Source organism: Vicugna pacos, chromosome 14, assembly GCF_048564905.1.
Source record: "Vicugna pacos chromosome 14, VicPac4, whole genome shotgun sequence".
NCBI classification, from domain to species: Eukaryota; Metazoa; Chordata; class Mammalia; order Artiodactyla; family Camelidae; genus Vicugna; species Vicugna pacos.
In genome coordinates this window covers 7,355,835-7,372,294 of record NC_133000.1, presented here as the reverse complement: position 1 = coordinate 7,372,294, position 16,460 = coordinate 7,355,835, and the positions used below count along the sequence as shown (strand labels likewise).

Sequence of the window (16,460 nt, the reverse complement as noted above, 5' to 3'; positions counted from 1 at the left end):
TAGAGCATATTTGATATATAAAATTATTTAACCCTCTCATCCTCTATTTGGTACAGAATTGGAAATGTACCACACTGGTTTGGTACATCACTGAGGACCCTAGAAAAGTACACGCCCCCTTTGAGAAACACAGCATTTCAACATGCTGTTTCCCGTAACGGCCAGAAGACTGACTACAGCCTCCCACATTAAAGGATGAGGATTAAAGCTCACTGCAGGCCCACTTACTCTCACCTCAAGGTAACCTGGGTCTGCTGCATTCTTCACGGCTTCATAAAGTTCTGCACCATCTTGCAGAGCACGGACTTGCTGTCTTGTCAGTGCACGTGGAGGTATATATCGTTCTGTTACATTGTCTAGCGGGGGGAAAAACACTAATTTGCTAAACTACAAATTTAAGAATATGGAAAACTAGAGAATCCAGCAAAAAACACCCAGAGTAGGGAGGTTAAAAAACAAACCATTTATCTGCTAAAAGTTCTCCAGGAAAATGTGAAATTAGTGTATTCATGGTTTAAAAAATATAGTTTATTCAATTAGAGCAATTTGTAAATTAAGTAAATAACTTCATGATTTGCTTTATCATGAGTTGGTGATAATTTTAAGCAAATCAAATATTGAGAGCCCAATTTTTCTGCAGATTTATGTAGAACATGAAATTAAATAATAAAGAAAATCATGAACATATGCAGAACATAAAATTTTCTGCAATAAAAAGGGTAAAAAAGTAAATTTCATGTCCTTAAACATAAAACACTATGATTTTTATTATTAAAATTGATGCCACAGCGAAAACAAGTTGTAGCTCCAGTATAAAAACATAAAATTCAACGCCAAAAATGCAAGTTCTAAAATGTAGATAAGGGCACAGAGAAGAGAGAATGACAAAGGGCTTGGGGAAAATCACCTGATAGTTCTTTCCCTTGTTGCTTTTCTTCTCTAATACCCAGCGTGGACACTACAAATACTTTAGTACGAAAGCTGAAGAGGGAGTTTACTGAAGACTTCTAAAAAGTGCTGTGGGTATGTAATGCTTCATTGTCTGAGACAATTATGAGGATCTAAAAGCTTACTATGTTGAATAAACATGTGATATTTTGGGCCAATTCAATGCTTATCTGTATATCTATGTAATATTGTTTTTAAAAATCAGAAAAAAATCCAGATTCAGAACTAGGAAAAAAAAATCTGTTACTCAAAAGAAAGACAATTCACTCAATTAGAAACCTCTAAAACTTTGTTCTCACATGAAAAAAAGGTCTTGTAAACATGACTCGTTTTACCTTCATGCTCTTCAAATTCTGCTTGAAGTTTAGTGAACAGGGCTTCTAGTTTCTTTTGTTGGGCTTCTGCATGTTTTGTTGCTTCCTTTTCTTCTTCTCTTTCATTGCGAAATATGTATAATCCAGATGGTGTCTTCTCCATCCACTGTAACAATGTGTCAAACAAAGATACACGTTAGGGAGGGATTCAAATTAACTGTCTCTAAAGAGAGAAATACATAGCAAGCTTCAGAATATATCATACCTGAATAGGGTATGCTCTTTGAACAATTATATCAACACAACCAACATTTCCTCCATCACTGAAAAGTGATGACAAAGGAAGAGGAAAAGGTCTAGGATCCGGAGAGAATCCGAGTTTGGCATACCAGCGAGCAGGCCGAGTGCTGTTAGTGGAAATCTGGACAAATTAATAAATAAGTCACTTATAAGTTAGATATATATTCAGTTCTCTTTCAGATTTCATAATAGTTTTCCTTCCTTTAGGGCTGCTTTAAAAACATTCTCTATTAAACGTCTCATGAAGAAAAGAGAGTGAATAAGCAGGAAAACTGTATGATACTAACTTAAAATACAGTATCTCAAAGAAATTATTTAAATGATACAGAGTCTTAATGTTATATAAACATTACTATTGAAAATTAATAAAAGAGAATCCGTCATGTTTAAACTGAAGTAAGATATACTTACTTATCTAGCTCCCTCAAAAAACCTATAAGGACAAAGAGAACTAGAAAGAAGAGGAAAATAGATACTACCAAAATTTTGGAAGCTCAGAATTTATTGGACAAATGGTAAATAACAAAGCAGCCCAAGAATGACCGCAGTTACTAAAAGTAGCAAACATTCATATAGCACTTCCTATGGTGCCTGGCACAGTGATAAGTGTTTTTTTTTTAAATTAATATTTAATCTTTACAATAGCCCTAAGACTTATTCTTATGCTAAAAATGAGCTTCTCTATTAGTTTTCTTACTCTGCTCAGCCCTCAGAATGATCACTGGTATCTAAGGGTCTCCTAAGGAAAAACATCAAGTCCCCATCTGCTTCACCCCCACAAGCTGACGCACAGAGTTGCTGATCAGCTCATCACTGCCCACTCCTGAAGAGGAAGGGACAGCCAGCAACCAGCAGTTGAGGAAGTCTCCAATCTGAGAGGCTCAAACAAAGAGAAAAAGAGGTCCTCACAAGGAAAAAAATGCAGGAAGCAGAGAAAATGAAATTAAAACAAAATATTAATTAATAGATTCAGAAAGATAAGAAGATATTATATCTATGAAACAATAACCAAGTTCAATTAAAAAAAGAAACATTTAAGGAATAATAAATAAAAGTCTATTAAAAATTGGAAATCATGCCAATAGGAATACTATTCATTCCCTTCAGGGATTAGAAGATAAGATTAAGAACTAAAAGTAGGGAGGAAAAAAGACAATAAAACAGAAAAATCAAAAAGATGAGAAAATTAGATGACCAAACTAAGAGGCCTAATGTTCAAGTATCAGGAGTTTGAGAAAAAAGAGGGAAGAAATTATCAAAGAACTACTCCAAGAAAATGTCCCAGAACTCAAAGGACATATACCTACAGACTGACTGCCACTATGTACCCAAGACAATGATTAAAAAAAAAAAAAAAAAAAAGGCTGATACTAAATCACCTCTTTGTGCAATTTCAGAATAATGGAGACAAACGATCTTAGAAACATCTTGGAAGCAGATCACACGGTGAAGGACTGGGAGGAAGACCAGCACTGAACTTAGCAGCAATTGTACTAGAAGCAATAGATAACAGAGGAAATGTCTTCAAAATTGTTCCAACCTCAAATTCTATATTCAGCCAATCTTGTGATAAGATGAAAAAACACTGCATGTTTTCTTTTTCAAGAAGCCTCTGGAGGTTGAATGCCCTTAAAATTAGGAAATAAACCTAGAAAGACTAAGAGTATCGGTACATTTTCAAGAAACATCCTTAATAGGCATAAGTAAATTTAAAATTTTAAGTGTGAAACTTCCCTAGAACTTAAAATCAGTAACTGACTTTTCTGCACCAAGAGTGTGCATTAATTTAATTTACCTTTAACATAAGAGATTCTGGGGCTTCAAGAGGTGTACAGGCATCAGGAGAGCCCACCAGCTCTGCTCCGTGAATAATGACCTTCTGACCCACAGTCAGTCTCCCGTTCTTTATGAGAGCTGAGAGGGGAGGGTCTGTCTGGGCCTTAATAGCATACCATCCATCTGTAAGTTCGACCACGGCTGCTTTTGTGGTATCTACACCACTAGTTTTACTGCTAGGAGTTTCAGATGTATCTGTGCTTAATGAAGCTATTTCAGAAACACAGAGAACAAGTGTTTTTGCAGCTGTGTCATCCTTTTCCATTATCTTTTTAATAGCTGATCTTCTGCTTCTATCAATTTCCACATCATATCTAAAAAGAAAAAGAAAAATGCATTGTTTTAGGAATTGTGAGTCTAGAATTCCATTGCTTAAAAAAAGCCACCAAATAACCAAGAATAAAATTAAACACCTTTATTGAAGAAATACTGAGACCAAAGAGAACTTAAAATTTGGTAGCTAGCAATATATTAAGTTTTATACTGCTAAAATATAAATAAAATATTAAAACCCCCAAATGCAAAAATGCTTTATTAGCAATCCCTAAATAGTGGATCAAATTAGTAATTCAAATTCTTCAAATGGGCCAAGAGGTTAAGGAGACAGTAGGAGAAGAGGGAAGAAAGAGGTGTAGGAATGTGTGATGGAGTAGGGGGTTGGGTGACAAAAGAATGGCTCCATACCACTGAACAGCAGTGTGGGATGGCACCTGCCACCAACAACTGGCTAGTGTACCTCTATGACCTCTGTATGCTGACATGGTATAATGCTTTAAACTTGCCTGTATTTTAGTTGAAGAAGCACCCTTTCTGGGCTTAGGCATCTGTTAGCAAATTCCTTAGGAAAGGCAAATTCCATAGCTGCCAGTTTCCATATAATCCATCTATAGTGATTATAGACCCAAACTCTAGAAATAAGCTGTGGATCCACACCTGGGGTGTCACACAGAGCCCTGAACAAATAAAAGTAGAATACATAATAAAAAACACATAAGATGATATTGAATTTAATAACCCCCAACTATTCTTTGCAAAAAAACCTACATTGTACAAGATTATTCAGTAAGTCTTTATGAGTTAATGTATAATCAATAAGTAATATAATTTTAGAAAATGATTTGACATGTATCAAGATATACTAATAAAAATTATAAAAGTTTCATTTAATATATTAGTCAATACAATTATTTCAACTGGAAAATGAGAACCTTAACTTAAAATAATTGTATTTTTGATTAGATATTTCTTATTAAAGAGATTATTTTTAGCAATTACCTAAGAACGTCCTTCTCTAGTCCTGGTGCTCTTCTTGATATTGTTCCCTTTCTGCTCAAATCTACAACTCCTCTCCATTCTCATGCTCAGAACTAAGTAAACAGAAGCAATTAAAACAGAACCATAAACTTCTACCCTCCTGTCTACCAACTCACCAGCACCGGTTCCCTCACACTTTGGCTCCTCCTGTCATTTGGACACTAGCTCCCACCCTTCTTGCCTAGTCAAGGACATTTGTCTGGGAAATGCCTCCTCCCTCCTGCACCATCAGTTTCTTCCCCCTCTACTGAATGATTTCCGTCAGCATAAAAAATATTTCCCTACCTTAAAACAAACACAACAAAGCTGAACACCCTTTGACCCTACTTTCTTCTTCAGATACTGCCTCTCACTCTGCTTCTCTTCATAGCCATTCATGAAAGAATGACTGTATTCTCTCTCCAACTTCTCTTCTCCCACTGCCCTTTTACTGCATCCTGATCAGGCTTTTGCCCCACCAACCTAATGTATTATTTTTATTAAGATTAGTAAGGACCTCTACAATCCAGTGATCAATCATCAGTTCTCACCTTTACCTATCAGCAGCAACTGACAGAGCTGGTCACTCTCCATTACCTGAAGCTCTACCTTTACTTGGTTTGCAACACACCACATTCTTTAGCATTTATTTTTGATTTTGCGGTTGCTCTTTCTCAGAGGTTCATGGCTTTGAATTCCATCTATATCCTGATAACTCTTGAACTGCTTTCTTTGGCTTAGAGTTCACCTGTGAACTCCAGACCTGCATGTCCATCCAACTGCCTACGGAACATCTCCCCTTAGATGCCTACTAATGCCTCAAACTTCAAATGTCCAAAACTGAACTCTCAATTTCCCTTCCATCCTTGGTCATCTCCATTCATGGTATATGGTAACTTGTTTCCTTCCAGCTGCTAATGCCATTCTTACACTCCTCATCCAGTCCTTGAGCAAATACTGATGATGCTACCTTCAAAAAATACCCAGTTTCCAACTGCTTTTCACCAGCTCCCCGCCACCTCCTTGGCCCAAGCAACCATTTCTCACCTGGCTTATGCAATAGCTTCCGAAGTAGTCTCTCTGCTTTCATCCTTGCCCCTCCTTATGGTCTAATCTCAACAAGCAGCCAGAGTCATTCTTTCAAAACTAAGTCAGATCATGTCACCTCTCTGCTTTAAACATTCTAATGGTTTCCTCAGAGTAAAAGCCAAAGTTCTCGACCTCATCCACGATTCTTCTCTCACCCACTCTACTCCAGTCACATCAACCTTCCTTCTGTTCCTCAAGTTAGCATGTTCCCTGCTTTCCCCAGATGGTCCTATGCTCACTCCCTTGACATCCTTCAGGACACAGATTAAATATCATGGACTCAGTGAAGCCTCCTGACTACTTACTCTACTTAAGAACTTGCACCTCTCCTCACCCAATTCTCTCCATCCTCCTCTTTCAGCTTTATCTTCAAAGTATTTGTCACTTTTTATATACTATACAATTAACTTATTTCTTTTTAAATTTTTCTTTCCCTGTCCTGAACCCCTTCACAAGAATGACTTAGTAGGGCAGAGATTTTTGTTATCTCTAGTACTCAAGATAGTATCTGGCACACAGTAGGTGCTCAATAAATATCTGTTGAATGATCAAAAACACAGCTTGAGCTTCAGCATTCAAACGTTTTGAACCATGCCCACCTGATTGCAGGGAAATCACTCTTAACCTCTACACTGTGCAGTCTACTTAATATAATTAAGTGACACAACTTACTTTTCCAAACAGAGTCAAGAGCAGATATTTGTTACATGGGACAAATGCAAGATGTAAATAACATTCCTATTTTAAAATACAACAAAAATTTAAGGAAAAATTGTTTTACCATTTTCCCCAAACTATAAATTTTGGAAAGATGTACGGGTATTTCAAAAAATACGGGCACTGGAGAAAGGTTTCCTATCTCTCTTGTCATTGGCATGATGTAATATCTCCCTGACACCAAAAGTTTTAAGTTATGTTTGTATAAACATTAAAATCATAAGACGATACAGTTTCTAAACTGTTGATGTTTTAGGGCACTGAAATTAACTAGTTATTTAGTGTTTCTGATATTTAAGTATTTCTGTTTAACTTGATTGAAATACGCAATGAAAGAGAACAGCCACATAAGCATATGTGTGTGGGGGGAAGTTTACCATAAGGCCGATCACGCTTAACTTTTCTTATCCATCTTTATTTTGTAAAAGCCATAGGAATAATTTCCTAATCTAAGAAAAACCAGTAGAGCCAATCCTAAGACAAACCAAAATTCACTTTTCAAAAGATTTCAATAGAATATCAAGTGAACCACAATGTACTTAAAATGATTCAATGTATAAAATTTTGATTTCTGGCCAAATTTTTAAGTTCAAGAGAGATAAGGAAAGAGGAAAAAAAAAAAGGACTCATGAAGAAGAGAGGGATGATGGAATATATAAAAGTTAACAGAAAATTTCTTTTCCCAGAGAGTACCTATAAAATTCTTCTTTTCCAGCCTTTCCATCATTGGAGGGTATGAGCCATCCGCCATCAGCCAACTGAATTCCCTTTCCAGCCCATAAACCTTCTTTACCAAAGTAATCCTGGGTGTGAAACTGAAAAGACTCTGCACTTTTGCTGTTAATTTTTACACAGTGTTTAGAAACACCATACATATATAGCTGCACAAAATAAATAACATAAAAGTTTGATAATGAATAAAAAACAAAACAAACTAAAGAGCATGTTTCACAGAATAGAAACAAACCAAATCAGTTACCCAGTTTTTCATTTAAATATGAAAATATTAACTACAAAAATATTTAACTTACTTACTAGAAGCTAAAACATTTTTATGTAATAAACATGACCCACACATTCAAGAGTCTGCTGCATCTTTCTCATTCCCCTGTGTACATGCCTCCTGCTCTATCTGCCACAGGAAGCTGCTGTGGGGATTGAAAAAGTCATTTAATGTTTTACAAAACCTCTTAAGTTAAAAAGCTTACAAGGAGTCTAACCTTTTACCTCCCCATTACCTAAAATTCTAACTAGATGGTACTGGCTTAATAAAAATCCTCTTCTAAAAATGTAAATAGCTTTTAGCAGGTTCAGGGTAATGAGTTAGTCACACTTTAAATTCAATGAAACTGCTTTCCTCTAACACGTAGCTGAGAACACGTACAGTAATAAAATGAATATGTTTTGAAGCAGAAAGAGAAATGGTAATCCTGAAGCACAGAGAACTTTGGTAAGATAAGGGAGCAGAGGAGAAGGCAGCTGCCGCTATACACTGATTAGGAGGCAAGATGATTTTTACTCATCCCTTTCTGCATTAATTTTTTTCTTTAAACAAAAAAATTTGGAGATGGCAGTTAATAAAATAAAGTTGCGCAGTGCTATAAAAGTTATTCGCATTATAGATAAAAGCATACCTGTTTATGAGAACATGCAGAGGGAACTCGGCCTTCTACTGCCACTTTCAGAGAGATTCTAGGCATAGTGGATGTTTTTGCAAGATACAGACTGCCTGGCTGTGGAAAAATACGTTGCTTTTGTTTCTTTTTAATTTGCTTATCTTGAATATCTCTGGCATTCTGAAGATTTGTAATTAAATCTATTAAAGAAAATAATTAGCAAAAAATAAAATTGAGTATGAAATTTTAAAAGCACAACCCTTGTTTTATAAAATTATATATATCAATGTGCTCTAGCTTTAAATCTTCAGGGATGAAAAAAGTTTCTATTTGTAAAGAACAGAAATAGATCTATTACTTTTATTTTGAATTTGGGAGAAAATTAGCAGCCTGATAAAAAATATAATGCAATAATAGCAATCCTAGATTATGTGTCTAATAGCTTTTTCTTTTTTTCTTAAACAAGAAAGTCTACAAGTAGTTACGTTTGAAAGAAAACATCAGAATAATTTAAACTTAATCTTTGGACTTGGAAAAATTTAAGCATTACAAAAGGTTTTGAAATTAGTAATCATTATAAAAGAGGGAAACTCTAAAGGCATTATTTACTATAAGAAATATATGACTGAGAGGCAAAAATAAGTCAATACAAATTTTCACATAATACCTAAAGGTTCTTTGTCACCCTTTGTGAACATTACAGCTGCTGTTTGATTGGAGTTACTTTTGTTAAGCTGATGAATTTCACTGCCATTATTTTCACTATCACCAGAGCTGCGTTCATCTATGTTTTTTTGTTTTTGTTTGTCTTCCTCCAAATTAGTATTCCTGTTCACACACTGTGCATCTCTGTGAAGGTGTGATTTAGTTTTAAAAGGTGGGACAAAGACTTTCATTGGTTTGCCTGCAGATATCGAGTGTCTCCTTTTTTCATTTCTTGGGGCAGGAACCTTACAAAGTGGCTGCCCGGAAGCTGATAAATTGCTTGACGACTTTTCCAAAGTCAGGTGTTCATAAACATGAGATTTAGATAGAAACTCTTGACCAGGTGCAGTGATGTTTGGATTCTTTATTTCTTGCCGTTCCTTAGTTGTGCTACAATGGGGAGAAAATATTTGTTTCATTATTTATCAGTAAATGTACACAGACATAAATATTTTAGAATATATACATAGAGAGAGCCTCAACTGCTACCTGGCAATCTTATTCTGGTCACTGTCTTGCATTTCATCGTGGTTGTCCTCTAAAACCATGCTTTCCAAGTCTGTAACTGTCTCTCACACATCAACTCCCAGTCTTTGACTTTACAAACACGAGAGAAGAGTCTGTCAAACGTGGGTCCTCCGTTTGTCTCCTCCAGTTCCAAAGCTCCTCACTAACCCCCTTCACCAGACAGCTCCTTTCCGTCCTTTCTCACAGCGACCCCTTCCCCTGTACCCCTGCCCCCAGCTAGTAACTCAGTCTCCTCGGGAGCCCCACCTTTTCAATGGTTACTCCATTTTCATCCTTTCTCTACCAGCTGTTACACCTTTCTCAATCAGAAAGCCTTGCCCACCCTTGAAAACCCTTTTTCTCAGCCTTATCTCCCCTTCAAGCTAATACTGCTCCCTCTCCCTCACGGCCGATCTTCCTCTGCGGTTAATCTAAACGAGCTGTTTCACTTCCTCACTTTCTCCTCATTGAGCTCTCATTTCCCCCACTATTCCATAGAATTTGTTCTCAGTAAAGTTGCTAATGACCTCCCAATGCCAAAAAAGAAAAAAGCTTCATGTGTAAACTCATTCTACTTGAACTGTGCCAGTTTTGACAGCTTTTTCCTTTTTAAAATTCTCACTGCCACGACTGTCCCTTTCTTTCTTTCCTTTTTTTTTTTTAAACTGGCTTTTCCTTTTTCTCTTGAAAATATTCCTGCCTTCAAAGTTGGATTTCTTCCCCAGACACTTTCCCTGGGTGATATGAGTCATTTCCATTGCTTAAATTATCACTTACCAATAAAAATAGGAATTTATTTAACAATAAAAATATGGAATATTGTGAAATATTTTTATTTAAAAATAAAAATATGGATCTTTATGCTTGACATTCCCCAGGTGTTATTCCTGCACTTTGGATTGCATTTAGCACCACACATCCCTATCTTGATGTTCCACACTCACTGCAAACTCAGCAAGTCCAAAACTAAACTTATCACCTTCCTCAGCATACATGTTCTTCCTAATTGGTATCTTGTTGAAAACCCCATGCTTCCTTTTACCCAGTCCTAAACCCCTGGAACTTGAAGTTTGAAATTTTAAGGTTCCTCTTTGCCCACAGTGTTCTAAAATTTCACAAGGATATGCCTTAGTTGGGTCGTTTTAATTTATGCGTTCACTCAGAGGGTCCTTTTGATCAAGGAAACTCATGTCGTTCAGTACTAGTAAAATACCTTAAATTATTTCTTTGAAAACTTCTCTCTTCATTTCTCCTCTGTTCCTTCTTCCTCAAACTCCAAATTTTCAGATGTTAGACCAACAGGGCTGACTTTAAAAAATTATCTTTCATTCCTTTTTTATCTCCTTTTCTTTTTTGTTCTACATTCTGGGAGTTTTCGTAACTTTTATCTCCTGTTTCTTCTACTGAGTTAGTTGACTTGTGCCATCATAGTTTTAATTTCCAAGAGCTTCTTATTTTAAGGATGCAATATGTTCTCTTTCCTGAAATTATTAGTAAGCTTTTTGACGTTTTCTTCTTCTTGTACAGTCTATTTCCTCTAAGTTCCTTTTGTTTCAGTTTTTGTACTTTGGATACTATCTTTTATAGAGGTTTTCTTCCAGTGACTAGTGACCCTTGACTATCTGGTCTTATTTCAGAGTGAAGCACTGAACAGCTAACTGGAAGCTGTGTGCTGAGGGGCTCGGCAGTTGTTGGCTTCTTGGTGATGTGGCTATGTGGTTTCATTTCAGTACCCACCACTGCCAGCATTTTTAGTTTTTCCTACTGGGCTGGTCCTATTACCCAGAAAAAATATCTTCCAGTTTTCTGCCTAGAGGCCTGGCTGCTGGCATTTGGGAGCTAAATGTGGGAAGGAGGTTAGGGAGTCTCACTATTTGATACACAGATTTCTAATTAATCTCTGTTTTCAGTACTTCCCCCAACCCCATCCCCAATTTAGAATTCTTCTAATTCATCTCCAGAGAATGACCTTCTGGTCTTTTGGCAGGAGAGGGATAATTGCCTGCCTGTGGTGGGGAGAGGACATATCTGTTTCCTGAACAGATTTTCAACTCATCTTCATATTTTCTACCTCACCTTAAGAAGTGTATGTTGCTGCCAATTTTAGTCTTTTGCAGGTTCTCTGGGGAAACCAGGTAGCTTCTCTGCTTGCTCAGGTTTTAGCTTGCTATGTCTTTCTAAGTCATTCACGCTTTTTAGCTTCCAAAATGTTACTGTTTCTTCTGATCACTATTCTTATGGATTTATACATTTAAAAAAAATTCTTAGTAACTAGTAGGGTTTTGAGAAGGAAGAGAGATAAAGCATATTTTAAATATATGCCATCTTTTATTTTTCTTTCACTTTTATTAATATAATTGAAACATAATATCTGCTATCTTTATTGATTTTGAGTAATTTCCTTAATCCCTTTCAACCACAGTACCTTATTCACAAAACTGGAACAAAACCTGTTAGTCCACTTTACAAAGTTATGAAATTAAAGATGAGATAATAGTATGTACAGCACTATAAAGTACTACCAAAGTACAGAACTATTTAATCCTGATGCAGGCTTTCAAAAAGGGAAGTGCTAGTGTCTTTACTGTATGTTAGAGCCTTTGTTTTTAGAAATATTTACTAAAAAACCCCACACTTTTCCTACACTGTATTAGTAGAATTAAAAAAAAACTTAAACGTGTCTTACCAAAAGGGTCCACAGGTAACTGGCTCTAAAGAAGTGTGATGCATAAACAATCTTCTATCTTTCACTGTGCCTAGAAAAATATTATTTTACATAATGTATTAATGAAATATGTTTTACATTATGTATTAATGACAATCTAATGAGAGATTTTATTTCCTATGTTCATTGCACATTACTGTGAACATTTACACAAACATTTTATAAAATTATATTGTTAAAAATCTTCAGTGCATATAATGGATGCTTAGGTAATAACTATCAATTGATTCACAAATTGATATTCATTAATACCAAACAACTCACAGTGCAAACATATGTGAGATATCAGTATAAATTTAGTCAGCTGATGTTAATTATAACTTAAAGGTGTTAGCTAATTGCCGATGCAAATATAAAATTTAGTTTTATGAAGGTTTATAAGCAAAAGTTTAGGTATTACTCTTTCTCAGTATGTAACTTGTACTTCTTAAACCTTCGATTAGTCCACTGGTAGGGAGAGGATTGGTTGAATAAACCAGAACATACTGAAACAGCCCCATGATTAAGTACATGCAACCATGAGAACGAGGAAGATCACTATATATTGAGTTGAGGCACGATCTCCTGATAAATTCTAAAGTAAACAACAAACAAAGACCATGTGTGTACTGATACCTTTTGAGTAAGAAAAGTAGAATATATATACAACTATTTACTTCTTTTGACAAAAAGAAACCTGAAAAGGGTAAACCAAAAACCATTAAAAACAATTACCAGTATAACAGGTAAACAGTATGGAGGGGACAGTGATGGAGACAAGACTTCTCCAAGTAAGCCTTTCTGTAGTTTTGATGAATGAACTACAGAGAAGTTCTATTTATTCAAATATAAAATTAAAAAAGAAAAAGCAAATTCTAATATTGAAAACAAACTGAAACAAAAGAATCTAAGCTAATTAACAAGTTGTTAACCACAAACAAAAGAATTATTTTGAGTGACATTAGAACACAGAAATTTGACTATACATTTTTAATGATATGTATTCTTAGGACAAAAAACTGCAAAGAATTCTTAGACTTCCCTTGGTAGTTTATTATTAGTAGTAAAATTGGTATTGTCAACTTGAAACTATTACACATATACTGTAAGACAGTGATTATCAAAGAGTGATCCGTGGAACCCTGGAGGGGGGAGTATGCACAATGTTCAGAGGGGATTCAAGCTGTCAAACTATCTTAATAATGATGATGATGTTATGTAAGTCTCTCTCACTGTGTTGACATTTGCACTGCTGGTGTGTCCTGCTGCATACTTTGGTGCTATGATTTTCTCATGGAAATGCACTTTATATGAAATGTACTAATCACTTTTTTCAAACAATTCCACTTTTACTTGAAAGAATAACTAACAAACTACAATTATTCAGACTTGAGTATTCAGCAGATATTTCTTCAAAAAAGAATGAAATAAGCTTGTCACTATAAAACACAAAACAAAACAAGCAATAGTATTTGTTGCCAAACAAACTGAATTGTAAAATTCAAGCTTTTAAATGAAATTATAATTTTGGAAATCTTATAACAGGCTATTCGCTTGACAATTTCCCAATACTAAATTTTCAGATTAGATCACTGGTGACATTAACAAAAGTATTTGTTTAATATTCTGTAACAAAACATGTCAACATTTGAAAGAGCTGTATAACTCCAAACTAGTATTTTCAAAATGACCAATGCACAATGTTACAGATATTAAAATTTCTCAATTTTAATTTTGAATATGGTAAATAGAAGTAGATATAATCCACCTAACTAAATGCTCTTTGGGATCCTCAATAATTTTTAAGAGTATAAAGAGGTCTTGAGATATAAAAGTTTGAGAACCAGGGCTGGAAGATAAAGGAAATAAGTAAATATGTTAATGTTATTAGGAAACAAGAATTCAGAATTTAAAAAACAGCAACACCAGCAGCTATGAGCATAGTTAGTATCCAAATCTTGTTTTTTTTCAAAAATATTAACCACTGAAAAGATCTTTGGAGATTCTTAGGATTCTAACTGGGGAGGGGAATTACATGGACATCCTAGAAAATCTTTTTGTGATAACAGAAAGCAAGAAAGTGCTCAAAGGTTAATCAAGGTATATTAAAAAAAAAAACAACTCTTGGGAAATACTTGAAGAGGTTTCTACTTTCAAATTTGGAATGATTTGAACCTCAAAAAGAATGCTTTCTTTAGTAAAGAAATATATTATTTATGTGTACTTTTAAACTTTATATATCTTACAAATAAAAATCTAAGAAATCTGTTTTACTCAAGAAAGAAAGAAAAAAATTCATTTGCTACCATTAGTAATGATTACACCAACTACTCTTTACTCTGAAAACTGGTAATTTAAGGAAAAGAATTAAGTATTTACCCTGCCTTTGTAGGAAGAACTAAGTTCGTCCCTAGTTATTAAGGGACATTTTGTTATAAGAAATAATAAAATTTGAAAGTTACTATTTCTCAACCTCCAATTAAATAACTGATTCACGTAAATATTATGAAATCAATTGAACTAGAACCTGAGCTTCAATTATTTTACTAAGTTCTTACTAAATTCTTACAGCTTTTTAATTTAAAGTCATTATTTCATTGTCTCTTCACACTTAATTATGGAGAACCTCTAGTATAATATCTTATATCTACTATCTCTAATATCTAGACATTATGAAGGAAAAGCTCACATAACAAACAAGGCAAGATACAAGTTTTAACAAACTACACTGTAAAGGCTTGCCCAATTATGCATATACCCAAAAGAGTTGAGAAAAATGACTTTAGAATATTATGTATTGCAGCTATTGGGGGGAGGGGAAGATATGGATAAAAAGCAAATTTTACCATCTGGAGTGCTTTTTGAAGGCTTTAAGGATTTTTCTTGATTTTCTATTATCCTGTCAAATTCATTTAACAAATTTCTTTTGGTTGGGGGTTCTCCTAAAAAGAAATTTCCATACACGTTTTTAAAGCAAATAATATCAATTTTATTTTTCAAAAGCCTATAGTCCATTTTTTAAAACTGAAGTACTGACTCTTATAATATGTTAAGCAAAAAATAATAATAATAAATAGTGAACATTCTATTTTGAAAGAAAAAATTAATTTCTCAGTATCAATTTAACTTCTATTATTTTTTTTTGACCCTTTAAAATATCACTATTTATTCAGGGTTCAGCAATAAACAGATGTTACCAGATACAAAGATAAGTTACTTTTTAATGAACTAACACTTAATGTAACTCAAAGGTTTACTAGCAATAAAGACGAACGAAATTTCTTAAAATAATTTTTTTTGCATTACACTCAAGAAGGAGTTTATTATATAGGTCCTTTAATTAGAGTCATTGAGTGGGAGAAAAGACTTTAAATTACCAAAATTACATTAAAATATTAGCAAAAGTATTATGTACTTCTTGTTTAAAAATTCTACAAAGGCTGAGAGTAAACTTAAACCGTAATTCAAGTCATGTGTTTCCATGTCATACTGAGATAATATGTGTTAATAGATACTTTGCTTTTTGATGCTTTAGTAAAGGGAATGAATTTGAAGGATTTAATAAGTAAAAATGTCCAAGCAAGGCTTTATCACTTTATCAAGTGTTGGATTATAAAGTGATTTAACTGTTTGACAAGGCTCTGTACTATTCAAGTAACCAGAGCTGATTAAGTGCACATATATTTATAACCTAACAGAAGTGAGGGAAATTAGTGATGCTGTTGAGAACATTTATTAGAAGTCTGAATTATTTTTATTCCTAAGCATAAGGGTTTACTATACGCGTGCACAAAATGGGGTCCCATAAATAAAACTATTATTCTCCATGAAAGAATTATGCATATCTTAAAGCATCTGCACCTCAGAATTTTTCACTAGAGAACAGCAACAGTCTAAGATAAGTCTTACAAACTTACTACTTTGCCCATAACATAAACTTGGTATAGAACGTGACCTGGTAACACGTGATGAAGCAAATTTGTATCCACTGGGATGACTTCAGGGCAAAATGCACCCAGTGGAAGAATGAACTGCCTGGCTTTAGTATCCTCTGTAACAGGAAGGGATTGGACAAGAAGCCCTGTGATACTCTATCAGTCTACAGTTTTCAAAAAAGGAGCTAGTTATTGAAGGTCATCCATTTAAAAGTTGAAGAGTTAGTTTTGGCATTTACTTTCATTGTAACTAATCAACAGATTCAATTATTTAAGATTATTCCTAGCCAGAGATACTAACAGAAAAAAAAAAATCACACATCCAACTAACCGAATAGTCAAACCAAGTTGTTAAATACACTACATTTAAAAGAGAAGTTAGAACACAGTCCAAATGGCATTAAGACCAGAATACTATTTGCTAAGGATAACTGATTTTAGAACACTTCTTAGATTTAAAAAAAAAAAAAAAAGCAAGCAAGCCAACACCTATAAC

General features: G+C 34.4%; 1 protein-coding gene across 1 annotated transcript in view; it reads right to left on the bottom strand.

Moving 5' to 3' along the window:
- BRCA2 (BRCA2 DNA repair associated) overlaps positions 1 to 16,460 on the bottom strand; it is a 45,956-nt gene that overhangs the window by 11,787 nt on the left and 17,709 nt on the right. The window contains exons 12-21 of the mRNA XM_072976099.1: positions 14,876 to 14,971; positions 12,012 to 12,081; positions 8,781 to 9,208; positions 8,132 to 8,313; positions 7,191 to 7,378; positions 4,181 to 4,351; positions 3,358 to 3,712; positions 1,528 to 1,683; positions 1,284 to 1,428; positions 235 to 356 (exon numbers count right to left, since the gene is read on the bottom strand). Of these exons, the coding sequence (XP_072832200.1) occupies positions 235 to 356; positions 1,284 to 1,428; positions 1,528 to 1,683; positions 3,358 to 3,712; positions 4,181 to 4,351; positions 7,191 to 7,378; positions 8,132 to 8,313; positions 8,781 to 9,208; positions 12,012 to 12,081; positions 14,876 to 14,971 (1,913 nt within the window). The remainder of the gene's footprint in view (positions 1 to 234; positions 357 to 1,283; positions 1,429 to 1,527; positions 1,684 to 3,357; positions 3,713 to 4,180; positions 4,352 to 7,190; positions 7,379 to 8,131; positions 8,314 to 8,780; positions 9,209 to 12,011; positions 12,082 to 14,875; positions 14,972 to 16,460) is intronic.